The 18,241-nt window shown below is 37.8% G+C and overlaps 1 protein-coding gene across 2 annotated transcripts in view; it reads right to left on the minus strand.

The window, feature by feature from the left end:
• Positions 1-227: 227 nt before the first annotated feature.
• LOC127662638 (bromo adjacent homology domain-containing 1 protein-like) overlaps positions 228-18,241 on the minus strand; it is a 49,010-nt gene continuing 30,996 nt past the window's right edge. For both annotated transcript variants that reach the window (XM_052153916.1, XM_052153917.1), the window contains exons 2-7: positions 14,078-15,673; positions 8,506-8,873; positions 4,628-4,787; positions 4,397-4,476; positions 3,987-4,078; positions 228-1,819 (exon numbers count right to left, since the gene is read on the minus strand). In XM_052153916.1, coding sequence (XP_052009876.1) covers positions 1,636-1,819; positions 3,987-4,078; positions 4,397-4,476; positions 4,628-4,787; positions 8,506-8,873; positions 14,078-15,653 — 2,460 coding nt within the window. In that variant the 5' untranslated portion in view covers positions 15,654-15,673 and the 3' untranslated portion in view covers positions 228-1,635. The remainder of the gene's footprint in view (positions 1,820-3,986; positions 4,079-4,396; positions 4,477-4,627; positions 4,788-8,505; positions 8,874-14,077; positions 15,674-18,241) is intronic.

Consider the following 18,241-nt stretch of genomic DNA (forward strand, 5'->3'; position numbering starts at 1 on the left):
GATGAGAGAGGACTACAGAGAATGGCCAGAATGGTCCATCACTTGACAAAGTCTACAGTAACTCAGATAACCACTCTGTACAATTGTGGTGAGAAGAATGTCATCTCACAATGCTATTCTGAGATGCGGGTTGGCACTGTTTTGTATATATATATATATATATATATATATATATATATATATATATATATATATATATATATATATATATATATATAAAACGTTAGTGGTCTCCTTAACCATAAGAGATTAACATTTAGGGAGACATTGTGAGTACAAAATCACCTCCAAGCTGAAGCTCTTTAACATTTGTCTTTTGAGAAGTCAGCTTGAAATGATTTATGGCTTTTAAAACGAACTCCAAAACATTTGAGCATAGTGCCATCAGACAATCTTATCTTTGCTTTTTAGCACAGATATCAATGTGGTGCAAAAAACATTAAAATAAAAGGCTTGAGAAAACAATAAAACCTTTAACACCATATTTCTTCACATAGCAGACTGTTAACTATTAAAGGCACAAACAGACCATATAAAACAGCTTTCTCAAATCTTAATTAGCAATCTTGTAACAAAACTACCATGTAGGATGAGAAGCAAAGGGCACACGTTGAAAGCAGGCCTGTGCACACCAGATAAAGTTTGTCCATTCACATTTGGAACTCACATTTACCGAGCGCCTCCTGCACTAAGATTAGTTCTCTCAAATCTCTTTGTACGCATACAACAAATACACAGTATTTTCCTGCATTGGAGATCAGTAGCAGGTGACATTTTGAGCAGAGTCAAACTGCTGACTCAGTGAATGATAAATTAGTGCAAACTAATGGAGATGCTATAATGTGGAGGTTCAGGATGTTTAGGATTGGTGTGATAACCTTTGGTTTGCTGGGAAGGTAGAAAATAGGGATATAACTCTGTGTAGCATATAAGGCAAGTCATGATGGGCAATGGGAGGACAAAAGCTCATTTGAGAAATGTTGTAGAAGTACCACTTATATTAGATTATCAAATGTAATCTGAGATATTTGGTCCGCCACAGTACGTCTGTGAATCTCCACACCCTGTTATGACAATTTCATGAATGACTGATTGGCCAATGCATCATGGATCTGATTCAAGAAAGACAAGCACTCCAACAAGAAGGAGCTTGTGTTCAATTTATCTAAAAAATAAATATTTTAAACTTTACAGCTACAGATAATTAGGCTTCATAAGGGTGCTTTTACTACCAAAGAGAGAATATTAGAACTCTATGCCATAATTCAAGGTAATTCTTAATGTACCTGCATTCATCTTTTTGATTCTTTATACACTCGTACAACAAATATAAAAAATAACTGCAAAAATAAATACTCAAATTCATGGAGTGAAAAATCACATTTTGGCAATCGGCACCTTACAACTCAAGGCAGTTGTGCTCAGAATGCTATTATACAAAGTCACAAGGGAGTGCTACACAGAGAGCATTTATCCTAAAGGGCAAATGGAAAGCAACAACAATTATCCAACTCCTTAAAAGTCTTGTGGCCTCTCCTGTGGCATCCAATTGATAGGGCTTTGATTGTGTCATGGCATTTTGGATTAGGGTTTCAGTGTATGCTCCATCAAGTCATCCCTTTTCTCCTGTCAGACCTACTGCAGGTTTTTCAGCAGCCGGCCATAACGGAAGTCGTAAACATGGCGACAAACGAACACCAGTTCGGGGTCTATGTCACTGGGCACGCAACGATGAGCTGGAATTACATAGTTAGAGGGAGGGATCATGGGTCTATGTCTGGGAAAGCCCTCCTCACGACACTTCATCAAGGCACAAAATCTGAAAGATAAGGAGCATATCTTCAAATGAAATACCCAAATGATATAAGGGGATAATATTTTTAAAAGAAAATGAAAGTTGTCATTTTTTACTCTCCCTCCTGTCTTTCCAAGACTTCTGAAGACACATGTTTGATGCTTAGATACAAGACTAGGGGTGCCGAAATGTGGGGGGAGATGTAGATAATTCCAAGGGCCCTGGACAGACAAGGGGCCCAGCAGAATGCCTGACTACTTCACTGCAAGAACTACTTCACTTTTGTGATGAATGGTAACTTCGCAGAGGTTGGCAAACATGAAGACTGCTCTTACTTCATAATCTATTGTGTTGGAACCCCTTGAAACATTCAGTGGTTTATCCCAAAAGTGCTTTTTAAGGGCTAAATATGCTTCCCATTTGTCTAGTGCACATCCTTGCAGTAAACAGCGCAATCCAGAGACCAAATAAAATCTGAATTTTCTACTTTGAAACACTAAGTTGAATGTCAAACATCTCATAATGCCAGAGAGCACAAACAGCTCTGACAAGGAAAAGACTCGAAAACATTATGTGTGCCATCAAGAACCAATGACGTTTAATGTTATTGATTTCCAAGTTGCGCCTCTGCCGCTATATTTGATTTAAAGGGAGTAATCCATTAGACTCCAGTGCTTAAATCAGCGATATAATAGGTGTGGGTGAGAAACAGATCAATATTTAAGTCCTTTTTCCACTATAAATCTCCCCTATCACATTCTTCTTATTTGTTTATGGCACTTCACATTCTTCATGCACATCGCCTCCTACAGGGCAGGGAGGAGATTTTTGAGTAAAAAAAAGGACTTTAACCCTTCCGCATGTACAAACAAACCGGTATGATTACACTAGGCTGGGCTCAGACGTATATGATCAAACCGGTGTGATCTGCATTCGTGCTGCTGTTTACAAGCAAAAGAGGGACTGAAGCTGTGATCATAATGAACCAGCTGCTCAAATAGTCTTTTCAACATCACAATATCTTTATTTTTACATGTTACAAACTTTCAAACAATCACTAAATAAATGTGTAAAGCTGTTAGCTGCATAGTTTTGATGCAGTGCTCTGGTCATGTTTTCTGACATCAAACAATGAATATACACACAAGTCAGTCCACTCAAGCCTTCTCCCATTCCATCCATCACAACCACTTCCGGGGCTGGGAGAGTGGAAGTGCAAGGTTTTTAGAACCTTCTATGCTCCTAATTTTGTTCTATGATGATACAAACTCAGAATCCCATCTTGCATTGCCACGAAAATATGGTGACGCGCATAGGAGGCAAGTGCATTCGCGATCACATTTTATCTATCACAATCAATCATTATAAACATCTAAAAACCACATTATATGTTTGATAATATATAATATGTCCTCCAGTGCATCTGCTGTGAAGTGTAATGTAAGATTTATTTTAATTACAGCACACATCAAAGAACTCATGCTGGGAGATCTGTCAGTACAGGAAAAACTCATATGCAAAAAGGTTCATATTGATTTGTCTCTCACCCACATCTATCATATCACTTCTGAAGACACGGATTTAACCACTGGAGTCTAATGGATTGCTTTGAAGCTCCAAAAAGGACATAAAGGCAGTATCAAAGTTTTGATCACCATTCACTTACATTGTATGGACCTAAAGAGCTGAGATATTCTTCTAAAAATCTTTGGTTGTGTTCAGCAGAAGAAAGAAAGTCATACACATCTGGGATGACATGAGGGTGAGTAAATAATGAGAGAATGTTTCATTTTTTGGTGAACTATCCCTTTAAGAGCTGCACAAGGTGATTATCAGTGAATAATGACTTAAAGTTCAGCCTATTCATCACACTAAGCTATCATATGAGTTCAGTGTAATTGGAATACAGTGCACGGGTCATATGGACAATTTTTACAGTACTTTTATTGTGCTTTCTTTGACCTTTTGAAAAACTGACAGGACATTGTCACTATGCACAGTTGTATGGAAAAGATCTATGTGAAGATTCTTAAAAAAAAACACTTTTGCATTCAAAAATAACAGCATACAGGTTTAGAATGACATGAGGGTGAGTAAATAATGGCATAACTGTAATTTTAGGGGTGAACTTTTCCTTTATTACCTTCAATGTGCCGATAAAAACAATTCTGTTTAAATTCTTACGACTTACCTACAGTACTGTGCTAATGTCAATACATAGCACTTATCCTCGATACATGCCACACTGTTCTCGTCCTGATGCCGAGATGCGAAAATCTCATTCTGAAAAATTCACACCGCATCAATACTTTATATTCAACTAAAGGGAATCCATGCTCTAAAATGTAAGAAATAAATATTGCAACAAATACAATGGAAAATGAAAAATGTAATGTTTACACATTTATATTAAACCAAAAATGGATGTTGGAGACTATTACAAATTTACATTTGAATAATTCCTTCAAGAATAACAGTTTGTAAACAGTGGTGGCCATATGGGTGGACAATTTCAAAACATGTTTGTGAGTGCTGTGACCCAAAATTTGTTTGTCCAGTGTCCCTATTTCATTGGTCAATTTGGACAATTTGTAGACTCACCTCACAGTGCATGTTGGGGTTGCGACCCCCCTGAGTGTGTTCTGGGCGGTAGTACCAAAACAAGCTCATCATCAGTTCCCCTAAAAATAGGCAGAGTCGGGATCAATGCACCATAGACATTTGTGTCTCTTTAATATCTTTAAATATTATGACTTCTCTTTAATTGAGTGCAGCTGTTTTATTATGACTTTCATTGATAACTCACAGTGTTATGTAAAATAGTTGGGATACCTGACTCAGGGTCTTCCCAGAAGGCAGAGACTTTGGCCACATAAGGCAAGGACTTCTTCCTGGAACCTGCGCGCAGCAGTACTGTGTCTCTGACCCTGATCACCTCTCCGTCCCTCTGCACTCCTTCATAGCACCTACGTAGGGATGTTGAGTCCTCACCCTTGAACAAAATTATAAATATAGAGAACAAGAAATGGCTGTATTGTATTCCAATTTATACATTTATCCTATAAACAAATTTTATTTAACCATCCTGTAATGTTCAGGTCATTTTTGACCCATTTAAGAGTTCAAAACAGTTTTAATCTATTTTCATCTATATTTGGTCAAAATGCCTTTGGATTCTCCTCAACCATGAATACATGAACAAGTAACAATAATTGTAAAATATTACATGATACAAAAATAGGTTGCACTTTATTTTACAGTATGGTTCTATATTTACTTATTATATAATTAAAACAACTACAGTAATTACTAACCCTAACCCATATTAAGTTCATGTAGTTATATAATATTACTCAGTGCTTTCTTGAGTAAGTACACTGTAAGTATACTGAAAGTACACATACTGTAAAATAAAGTGCGACCCGAAAATATTTATATACTAACATTAAACGGAAACCACACATATATATACACTGTTTCATATATACAAAATCTGAAACAGATTTAGCTGTTTCGGAAGGAAATTAGTACTTTAATTCACCAAAGTGGCATTCAACTGATTACAATGTATAGTCAGGACACTAATGATTTAAAAAACAGCACCATCACTATTTGAAAAATGTAATTTTTGATCAAATCTAGACAGGCCCCATTTAAAGCTATTTGGTTCGTTAAAGGAAGCTTAACATCGTCTTTGTGATTGTTTTTGGGTTGCCACAGTATGCAATAGACTGGCTTGTCTTAAGGTCAATATTATGTCATAAACGCAAAAAAGAAAACAGCTTTCTCTAGAAACTCATCAGTCAATATATTTTGAGGAATGAAGGCTATACAATACTTGAAATTCCCACCAAAAGATTTCATACAAAGGTGTACACTACAGTCTTCAAAGACAAAGAACAACTGGCCCTAACCAGGACATAAAGAGATGTTGAAGGACAGCTGTACAACTAAACAAGAGGATAAGTACATCAGAGTCTCTAGTTTGAGAAATAGACGCCTCACATGTTCTCCGCTGACAGTTTCATTGAATTCTACCCGCTCAACACCAGTTTCATGCACAACAGTAAAGATAAGACTCAGGGGTGCAGGCCTTACGGGAAGATTTGCAAAGAAAAATCCACTTTTGAAACAGAAAAACAAAAAGAAAAGGTTAGAGTGGGCAAAGAAACATTAATTGGAAAAGAGTGTTATGGATCTTAACCCCATTGAGCTCTTGTGGGATCAGTTAGACTGTAAGGTGTGTGAGAAGTGCCCAATAAGACAGACACATCTATGTCAAGTGCTACAGGAAGTGTGGAGTGAAATGTCACCTGAGTATCTGGACAAACTGACAGCTAGAACACCAAAGATCTGCATAAATGCCATTGCTGAACGTGGAGGATTTTTTGATGAGAACTATTTAAAGTACTTTAAGAATTTCTGAACATTGTTTTTTTAATTGTAATAGTTATTTCGTCATGTTATTAATGTCCTGACTATACATTGTGATCATTTGAATGCAACTTTGGTGAATAAAGTACCAATGTCTTTCCATAAGAGCAAAATCTGTACATTATTCAAAATGTTTGGCCACCAGTGTGTGTAAAAAATAGTAATTAACATAAGTACATTTTAGTACTTTCACCATGAATGACTTGGTTGTTTTAAGTTCTGTACTTGACAAGAGTAGGAACTAGACTAGGTACCCATGTGGTTAACTAAATAGATCTTTTGCGAAAAAGTAAAAACGTTTTATGCACTCTCATTTAATACAGATGTTTAAATTCTGAAAAATACTAAAATTCAAAAGATATGAAAAGGAAAAAAGCAACAGGCTGAAAATGTTTTTAAACCATAACTGTTCAATGTCACAGGTGTGCCCACTGGTTGTTTAAAAGACATTAAGAAAATATTTGTTTAAAGCACCTCAATGGAATTAGATAATAATGTATTTTTCAGTGATTGTGATACAACAATGTTTATTGCTCACATTTGGAGTCAACCAGCTTTTCTAGGGAAACTGCCAGGGGGCACCATTTTACATTTTTGCCAGGAAGAGGAAATAAACACAATATCTTTCAATGAACTGCTGCTTCAAGCAGAAGAAATTTCAGTGCTTTGCTTCAGGGCACCCAACACCACAATTTTGAATTTTAAATATTCAAATACTGAAGGCTCAGCAGTCTACACTGTGTGCACTATTATTAGGCAAGTGAGTATTTTGATCTTACCATTATTTCCATGCACATTTTCCAACTCCAAACCATATAAACTTGAATGCTTATTGGATTCAATCATTATCATGTGGTATGTATTTGTGTAATGAGGGAGGGTGTGGCGAAAGAGACTAACACCTTATACCAAGGTGTGCATAATTATTAGGCAGCTTCATTACCTCAGGTAAAATGGGCCAACAAAGAGATTTAACTGACACCGAAACTCAAATTTTTTTAAATGCCTTTCAGACAGATGCAATACTCTTGAAAAAGCTAAACTATTGAGGCGTGACCACCGGACAATCAAATGTTTTGTTGCGAATAGTCAACTGGGGCGCAAATCATGCAAGGAGAAGAAAATGCGCAAATTAACTGCAAAAGACTTGAGAAGAACTAAACGTGAAGCTACCAGGAACCCATTATCCTCCAGTGCTACCATTTTCCAGAACTGCAACCTACCTGTAGTGTCCAGAAGTACAAGGTGTCAAGTGCTCAGAGACATGGCCAAAGTCAAGAAGGCTGAAACATGAGCACCACTGAATATATTCACAAGTAGAGCAAAGAAATCCCTGAAGACAGATTTTTCAAAGGTTTTATGGACAGATGAAATGAGAGTGATTCTTGATGGACCAGATGGATGGGCCCGTGGCTGGATCACTAATGCATTTCGAGTCAGGCGCCAGCAAGGTGGAGGAGGGGTACTGCTATGGGATGCTATCATTAAGGATGAGGTAGTTGGACCTTTTCGAGTTGAAGATGGACTGAAACTCAACTCTCAAACTTACTGGCAGTTTCTGGAAAGTACTTTCTTCAAGCAGTGGTACAGGAAGAAGTCCTCAGCATTCAAGAAGGCCATGATCTTTATGCAGGACAATGCTCCATCACATGCATCCAAGTACTCTGCTGCTTGGCCAGCCATCAAGGGCCTCAAAGATCCCCAAATAATGACTTGGCCCCCTTCCTTATCTGACTTAAATCCTATTGAGAACTTGTGTGACCTTTTCACGCATGAGATTTACAGTGAGGGAAGACAATACACCTCTTTGAACAGCATTTCGTAGGCTGTGGTTGCTGCTTCAATGAAACGTGAACAGACCAAGAAAATGACAGACTCCATGGATGGAAGGCTCTTGGCAGTTACTGAAAAGAAGGGTGGCTATATTGATCACTGAATATTTTTGAAAGGCCAAAAAGTTTATTTAATTGTCATTTTGTGTTACTTATTTGTTGCACTTACTCTAAAAATTTAGAATAACAACTGAGTCGGGAGAAATAATTTTTGTAATTTAGTTGACTAATAACTGTGCACACTAATATATTCTCCTGAGAAAGACAAAACTCACTTTTACTTTGTTAAACATTCAGGTTTGAGGTTCAATAACATTTTGGATTGACTGAGAGCATTGTGTTTCTTCAACAATAAAATTAATCCTGAGGAATACAATTTGCCTAATAATTGTGCGCACAGTGTATAATGACACCATTCCAGGATGGAGCAACTCAAGTACATACCACAATGAATATCTCCTTTTCTGTTGCCACACCAACAGGCAGCCAGCCGTTTGTTGCCCGGCGACGGTTGATCTTAGACTGCTTGGCAGTGGTGCTGCCATGGCCTGCTCCCAGCTGGCCATCCTTAATGTGGTGGCAAATAACAGAGTCCCGCTCTCCTGAACAAGAGCCACTGGGCGGCTTGGCCCTCTGAGGGCACTCCCGACCCACTCTAATCTGCACCTGTGGCTGATCGGGAAGCGATGACTGTAGGTGGGGCACTGACTGGGTGGGTGGAGACATGTTAGAGATGGGGCAGATGGACAGAGGCAAGGCAGGAGGCATGCTGATGGACGAGCTGTGGTCATCCAGCGGGTAAGAATAGTCCTCTATAGGGGGGTGGAGAAAGCATGATTGATTGGTTGACTGAAATGATTGGTTTCTAAATTGCTACTGTCACAACATGTATAATCATAAAAAACATGTAATACACCATATTGCATGTAATACAACACTGCAGACTAATGCAGTCATAAATGAGTCAGCGTGCCAGCTGCTGTGTGGTCAGAAGCAAAGCTAAGAGCCTGTAACCACAATTAGATACAACCTTGAGGGTATTGAATTTGGTGACAGGAACTGCACGTCAATTGAGAAAGGTACAAATTTGCAAAACCTATCTAAACATAAGTGATTCTGCTATACTGTCTATCCCTTGGTATATCCTGAGCACAATTAAAAAAAATAAAAAAATCAAGCAATAAAATTTGTCTACTTGGCAAACTCTGTCCCAGATGAGCACTTGTAGTGTAATCAGCTTAGTTGATTATAATTGGAAGAATTTATGAACAATGTCAAGCAATGTTGCAACAGGCATTAATTTGTGTGGTAATAATTGTGAATTTACATATTATTTTGCAATGGCTTTAAACATGGTAAATGGTCTGCACTTATATAGCATAGAGGTTACCAAAGTGCTTTACACTGTGTCCCATTCACCCATTCACACACACATTCACACTCACACTCGTACACCAATGGTGGCAGATTAGAAGCCGACCCGCTCTACTACCTGAGCCCACATGTTAAGGTTTTTTAACAAAAATGTTACATTTTTGTTCAAAGCTGTATTTGCACTAATGCCAGAGCTATTATTTATTTGTTATGAGTAAACATATTTTATGGTTTACTTCTATTAAGTTTCAAATAAATAGAAAATAATCAAATGAGATAAAGAACCTTTAATATGTCTAATTTAATTAACTGGATGGTTCAAAAACAGGCAAATTACTAGCAACAAAGTTATGCAAGAAATAAGAATATTTTGATGCACTGTATACAATTACTTTAAAAAGTTAAATGCTATACATAAAAAAACTGTATGAAAAAATGGTAGTATTCACACTGCGATACAAATATTTTGGTATTAATCATACCACTATACAAATATTTTTAGTCAAACTAGTTGAGTTTAGCAGCCAAGGTAGCTCAGCGAGTAAAGATGATCACTACCACCCCTGGAGTTGTGAGTTCGAATCCAGGGTGTGCTGAGTGACTCCAGCCATGTCTCCTAAGCAACCAAATTGGCCCGCTTGTTAGGGAGGGTAGAGTCACATGGGGTAACCTCCTTACGGTCGCGATTATTGGTTCTCGCTGTCAATGGGGTGTGTGGTAAGTTGTGTGTGGATCGCGGAGAGTAACATCAGCCTCCACATGCTGTGAGTTGCCACGGTGTCATGCACAACGAGCCACGTGATAAGATGCTTGGATTGACGTCTCAGAAGCAGAGGCAACTGAGACTTGTCCTCAGCCACCCGGATTGAGGTGAGTAACCGTGACACCACGAGGATCTACTAAATAGTGGGATTTGGGCATTCCAAATAAGGGAAAAAAGGGGGATAATTCTAGCAGAACATTTATTCTGTTATTAATGTTATACAACATTTGCAGCTACTTTTGTACTTGGTTTTGAAAAACACATCCACATTGGTTTAGAATGATAATTTATATTAATTGTCAAGTATTTGACATTAATTGATAACATGCTGTGTTTAAAAAAAAAAATTTAAAAAAAAAGCTGTGTGGTTATAAAAAACTATGCTTGCATAAAGGAAAATTGCAGAGTAGAATGTATTGATCCTGAATAAAAAAAAGTTAATCTCTGACAATGCCATGATATATGATTTTGGTCATAACATTCACCATATGTAACTGATTACTTTAACTGATTCTAATGTATATTTTATAATAATAACATTATTATAACTCAATTATCATCCAATTACTGTGATCCAAGGAAATTAATGGCTTGTTTGGATATTTCTAAAGCACAGATCGGCAAATTTCATGGTAGATGATCCAACCTTAGGAAAGCTTCTGGCAATTGCCTGCATGGTTCCCATAGTGATGGGGAGGCAGTCAGTTTCAAGAAAATTTGAGGTAAACAGTGGATGCCTGCAAACGTGTTACATTTGTTTAGGTAAGCTAAGAGAAGTGTATTAATCTCATTCTTAGTTTTTACTACCTAGAAGTATTTGGGAATTAAATGTATAGACAGTTTGGCAGGTTTTAAGATGGAACATGTAGCCTCTGAATGCAAATCTTTAGTTTTACAGTTCATACATTGACCTTTAGAGAAACTAGAACTTTCTGTTATAACATAAATTATGCAATTCAAAGAATTAAACAATATTTTTCTATCCTCCTCTTGCAGTAAAGTTCTTGCACTATACCTAATATTCAGTACAGATTGTATTTTAAATGACATTGAAAGTACCAGACAGTGGCTTGTGAGTGTCATATCCACTTATTTAATGTGGTCTCACATTCTGTATATACGGTCAAAGCAGCACAATGTTGGAGTTCAGGGGAACCATTTATTCACTCAGCTGACAAGTCATAGAATTTCAATTACGTATGTCCTATTTAGGCTAATTACTATATTAGTGGCCACTTCACCACAGTGAGGGAAGAGCAATGTTGCTTTAATAGATGATTAACCAGATGTTAGTTTTAACCTACAGCAGGGCAGACCCCTTCAGGCACCTCTTGAGTAAAATATCAGATGTGAAGGACTGGTCTATCAAAGCATCCACACACATATCTCAACTTCAATGTAGGGAATCAATCAACCTAGAGGTTACACACTTAATTACACACCAATTTTGACCAGATCAAAAAGCCCTCAGACTAAGCCCAAGTGACAGGTGGGTTTGTATTGCAATCACATTCTGCCGATGCAAATAAAATCTATCATCACTTAAGATAACCCTGTTCACTTGGCCTCTACAGAAGGGGGGCTTCAACTGGGCAGGCATGTATGGAAAAATGCTGTAATTGCACATTCACTCAAACATGAAGCGTTGCATCAATGCAGGAAAAATTCACTCTATATAGAGCTTTAAATCTATTTGAAATCCACTAATACTCAGCATTTACTGTGAACACCTAGTGCACTCAGTATTAAACAGTGGATTGTGTATGTGAGAGTACACAATTTATCTAGTGTATTTCAACAAATGCCTTACACTTCTAAAAAATTACACTTTTAGTGCACCTACATCTACATATCAATGAAAATATACTGGATTAAAAATAATAATACAATTCTTCTGCCTTGTTTGTCACCATAAAGTCATGCTGTACCTAAAAGGAAACCCACGAGTGTCAGATTACCATCTGATTAGCGGTTAAAAATCAACGCAGCAGCATGTCTGCAGAGTTCCATGCCTGTGCCGGGGTTCACAGGCGGCTGCGAGACCACAGCTGCCACCTCACAATGAACAGACAGTTCAAGTCTCCTGCCAACAAAAATAACCAGCACCCGCCCCACCTGTGGCAATTACTCACATTCAAACCAGCAGATAACAGACTGCAGGGAACATGTAGCCACAATAACATTTCATATAATTTCTCTCATATCCAAGCCAATACTTTTTTCCCTCAAGTCCCTGATACGTCCACAATGGGGGGTTTCACATCTCTAAATGTGACTGTAATTGTTGTGTACACCTTTAAAACCGTCAGTCCACCTGAGCTCATTCCAATGACTTCTACCACTGAGACTGGGTAACAGCTTAGGATATGGGAAAAAGTGTAGAATGAGGGATGTGGATCAGTTCATCCATCTGAGGTACATTCAGAAATTCAGGGAATCCACATTTTACAAATCTATTTTTTATAAGACTGAAAAGCAAGATCTAGGTACTTTTAAAATCATATAAAAATGATTAAATTACTAAGAACATTAAGTTGAAGTCAACATGAAATGCTGAAACAACCTATTTTACTTCCCTAATGTGACATATTTCATATTAACAAAAGTGTAATGGGCTGGGACTTGATTTTATCAATCAGGAATATAATTGGATCATAAACAAATTGGCATTCCATTCCCAGAATGGAGCCAAACCTGAAGGCAAGTTGACTAAGAAATGGAGGTTGAAGGTAAGGCTCACACTCCAAAGCCTCTCAAAATACGTCAATGGTAATTATAATTTTTTTAAAATCTATTGTTATTTGTAATTTTTTCTGAAACTTTTATTAATATTAACATTAACTGGATTTAATGCAGCAATGGACCCTTTTCACACTTCAGGGTTTTGGAATGCGGAACAAAACGATTGCAGGGTAACCTTCAATAGTGCTGAAAGGGAGACAACAACATATTAAATTTTTGCTTACCCATTTGCTCCAACATCAAAAGAAAAATAGCATTTTAACATTTGCACAACTTTACAAATTAAGAAAAAAAATAGGGAGCAGTAGATTACGACATCAGAAGAGAGAAAAGTGCAAATTTACTGTCAGTCAATGTTAGAAACCTCACTGCATCTGTTGTATCTTGTTTTCAAAACTAATTCCAGGGTAATTCAATACAAAGTATAATATTATAAATTTACACTAAATAATTTCAAAAAATTGTGAATATACATTTATATTTGCTAGATTTATGCTGCTAAATAAGGTGGAAACTTGTCATCACAGACTGTGAAAACGATCCATTTAACTAATATTCTGCTGATTTATGAAAGACGCCTATGATGCCTAAACAGTTAACTATTGGTTACTTAAAATAAATAAATAGCTTAAATAATACTAAATAGCCTAATAACTTAAATAAGTACTAAATAGCTATAGTTATTGTAGGTGATGTCAGCTGAAAAATATAGTCATTTAATTTTTTTTTCAGAGGAAGTTAAAGGAATAGTTCACCCCAAAAGGATAATTCTCTCATCATTTTACTATCCCTTATGCTGTCTCAAACTCATATGACATTCTTTCTTCTGTGGAAAACAAACAAAGATAGTCTGTATCCATGCGATGCAAGTCAATAGAGTCCAACACATCTGCAGTCTTCTAGGTGTGATCATTATTTAAACTCGATTACATTTCCTTGTGCTTGACGCATGCGCACATGTACATGTGCACTGCCCGTGTACACCTGCTCTGCGCATGCATCAGGCGCAAGGAAATGTAATTGAACTTCAAATCATGGTCACACAAGGAAGACTGCAGAACTCCTTGTAAATGTTATGGAGATACTAGTTTGACAAAATGGCAAAACTTTCATCTTTTATCCCATTTTCCTTTCTACCTGTTTCCATTTTGTGCATGCAGCTTGAGCATCCTGCATTGTATGAGCAGCCCCTGCTAGTAATGGGTTGCGTTGGTCTGTAGGTATAGCTGCTAAGCCTGCATGGATCTCCACAGCAGGTCCCCACAGAATTACAGTATGCCGGATGAGGGATCCCTGTTGGATGGGACACTGAAGAGGGCAGCAGTTTTGGTCTCTGGACCCCAGTGGGGCACATTGTCAGTGGGGATACAGACGAGGGTACATGGGTCCCAGGATTTGAGCTAACAGGATGTGGTGGAGTGCCATGGTGAGCAATTTGGACATAGTACCCAGAGTAACATGGGTAAGGATGGGCACCAATGGGCATTGCTGGATGACTCAGGGTATGAGGAGAAGGAATAAACCTCTTTATTGAATGTTCATCCGTTTCAGGATAGGCTTTCTGACCAAGGAACAGGGCTAGTCTATGGCAGTACTCCACTGATCTCTCCTGGGAACAGCAGTAATATGATTTCACATCAGTCTCTGTTTTCTCTTCCTTCACTGGCTTCAGGGGGTAGCCAAGCATGGATCTGCACTGATATCCAGGGCTAATGAAGCCATGGCTTCCTGTACTCCCATCCCAGTGGAGGGCTTGCTTCTCACAGAGCCTGCAGCATTGCTGCGATACTTTTAGCTTGGACTTGCAGGACAAGTTTTGCTGCTGTTTACGCGATTTAGCCTGAAGTTGTTTTCCTCTTGTACCTGCGCTGCTCGGTTTACTGTCCGTTTTACCTCTTCGTTTCACTCCCGTGGATGTACTGGTCAGCTTGAGCAGGGCAGCCGCATTTAATCCTGCTAAACGTTTCGGAGTTGGACTATTAAGAGACTGGAGATCTATATCCTCTGTCTCTGTCTTTGCCTTTTTAGGGGGTTTACATTGTTCTGTATCTCCTGTACACACACGTTTACGGCTGTCTTGCCCTTTTCTAGAGCAATCATTTTCTTTTACTGTATCTTCTGACAGAGAACTGTGCCCTTTTGTCTGTTGCTGCTTCTTGGAAGGTTTTGATGTCTGCTGTGGGTTCTCTCTATCCAATAGCAGACTGTTAACAGCTTCAGCATTCAGAGAGGCCAGCCGCCTCTGGCGAGGTTCTAGGATGAATTCTGTGTATAAGGCAGATTTATCTGGTTTCACTTTCCTTTTTGGTTTAGGCGCTGAACGGCATGATTTACAGTCTTTCTTGCGACACTTGCAGATTTTCACCTTTCCCTGCATTTCCTTCACCTGCTTCCCTTCACTCTTGTGCAAGGACTTCATTCTGTTCTTACAAGTTCCACTCTCATCCAAGCGCATTAGTACAACACTGCAGTTAAGCGTGCCCACTTTGCCCAATCCATGCCTTCCCCTGAGGGGGTACAGCTTCCGGTCTCTCTCTGTGTTCTTTATTTCCTTACTTTTTCCTCTTTTGGCGAAACATTTTTTAGCCTTCTTTTGCATTGGGCACTCTGGCCAAGTTCTGTCCATAGTTTCAACATGTGTCTGACAGGTCACCTGGTCCACAGATTCACTCTTATATCCATATAAAGAGTTCCTCTGATGTGCATGGGTCATCACATTCTGACATGCAAACCCTATAAAAGAAATAAAAAAGCATGTTAAATTTCCATGGAAGCTCTAACGATATAAAGTAGAATATACAGGAACCATTGTGACTTCCATAACCATTGCTAATTAAGATCAAATTGGCTGACTATGTAAACTAATGCTGAGTGACCAGCATGAATGTGGCCTTATGTACCATCTTAATCAGGTTGCTGGACAAGCAACATTTTCAAGAAATGTAATTGGGCAGGGGCAAAAACAGTTACTAAACAGCATGTGTGGGGGGTGTGGGGGGTTGGGGTATTTGATTATTTAATGAGCATCTGTTGTCTTGTCCTTTTTAAAACAAAAATCCTTCAACCTGAATAAGTAAAATGTATAAATCATCTTTGAGCTCTTTTAATGTTTTATGTTAACAAGCTAGGAACACTTCTGACATTTTTACTTATTCTGTTCACTCGTGTTTAACAAATATCACTACCCTGATAAACAATTCCTTGTTATAAAAACTTTTGAAAGCTATTTTGGTCTGAAAATTCCTCTAGTAAATAAGGGCTCAAGAATTTATCATATTAATAATAAATACATCTTGTACACTGCCATACTTGTTTTTCAACTGTATGAGGATGAAATTGCAAAAACATTTAAGAGAACCAATAAAACATTATTATGACTATGTGTTTACTATGATTGATTGTTTAAAACTCAGTTCAGTAATTCATGTTTAATCTGACGTTCTGCATCATTTAAGATGTTGCTTGACAATGGTGAGTCCTTTTCTAATAGTGTCTTAAGTGCCACTTCATATTGTTGCACTCCTGATGAAACTCTACGTTTTTATAATTCTTAAAGGATAAGGACTTTTAGGAGGTGGTAGCTTTCTCAAATTCACAAAAACGTTTATTCTGCTTTGAAGTGTGCCTATTCAGTTGGCATGTCACAGACGCAATGAGAAATCAATTAAGGATGCACCCTCATATATATTGTAAACATTGTGCGTCAATACCAATATCTGATTCTTACCAATAGTTTGGTAATTCTGCCTTTTTGTGCTGTACTTTGTTTCAAATCACTAATAATGAATTATACAACTTCGAAAGAAATGTTAATAATAACTTTATTCTCCATGTCTCTACATGTCTTCTATGTTTCAGAGTAACTGGTCTCAGTAAACAAAACACTAAAACAAAAGCACATTCTTAACTCACATTAAAGGTGCACTCAGTAATTCTAATCCAATACACCTTTTGCCATATTCTGCAAATATCTCCTCACAGTCTGCTAGCTGTCCATTCAGTGGTTGGTCTGAAAACAAAATCTAGTATTTGTACACAGCCCTGGCTCTGTAAATGGGACAAAAACAAAGTGTATCAGACTGATCCACACAACACTACGCCAGCCAATCAGCAACAGGGGGTGGTTCTTCCGCATGCTCAGGATGGGGGGGTGAGGGCACAGCGAGAGGGAAATTAATTAGAAAAGGGATGGCAAATCTGGCTGATGTGAATTTTCTAAACTTTAAGGAGGACAAATCGCCTAGAAACAGACCAAGAGAAAATGGTCAGCTGAATATAAACTAAAAAAGAAGGATTATGATAAATCGAGGGCTAGGAGCCGTGTTAACATCTGGAGAGACCTCAGAAAGGTAAAAGGCTTGAAGACGGATGCAGAAGTTGCTCTTTTTTTTCTCGATAGGTTGGTAACATACATTTTGCTATGTTTCACAGAACCCAGATATGCTGTTGTTGTGATCTTAGATTTAGTAACAGGAGAGTTGTGAGTGTCTGGAGCTGGTGTGCGTAAAACCGTCATGTCATTGTCATGAATTTTCAGCTTTAGAAACATAAAATATTGACAAATCCATTACAACTATATTTGGATTTGCGAATCGATTATAAATATAATTGTACATTTTTACTGTTTTAAAGATATTTTAGATCCCTTAACCCTACACCAAACTCTAAACATGTAACAAGTAGATTAATGTACAGTAGCAATAATTTTTGCTAAAATATATTGATTTATATATATATTTACAGCCACTAATCCCACATCTACTCCTAAACTTAACCATAACCATTCATTAAGCATGTTTACGTTAAAGGCTTATACATTTAAATAATTGTATTTATACATTTAATAATTTATTCCAAAAAATGGCAAATTTCAGTACAAAAGTAGTCCAAAGGGTGATGCGCTGATTCCGATGTGCTCCCTTACAACATACAATATCATTGTGTGAGGTGGAGTGTAGAATTTTAATTATTAATCGCTGTATATCTCCTGATGCACTCCATAACTGCCCTGTCATATCTCATTCAAACATATACATCGCAGAATACGGCATGTCGCAAATGGTAACGAGACACTTGAGAGCCAATGAGCATTCGACATCACTGCTGTAAAATTGCTGGTCGTAATGCTTGAGACTGCAATTTTTTAATTTTGAAAAGAAACCAACGCATGTTGATGGTTAGGGCAGGCACGACGGCATGTGGCAGATGGAGACGGAGATTGTTGAATAAAAGGATTGAATTTGGGTCTGTTCTTCACAGAAAGCAGACTGAAGATTTGGCTTATAGTTTACAAATGTATGG

Source organism: Xyrauchen texanus, chromosome 22 (genome assembly GCF_025860055.1).
Source record: "Xyrauchen texanus isolate HMW12.3.18 chromosome 22, RBS_HiC_50CHRs, whole genome shotgun sequence".
Classification (NCBI taxonomy): Eukaryota; Metazoa; Chordata; class Actinopteri; order Cypriniformes; family Catostomidae; genus Xyrauchen; species Xyrauchen texanus.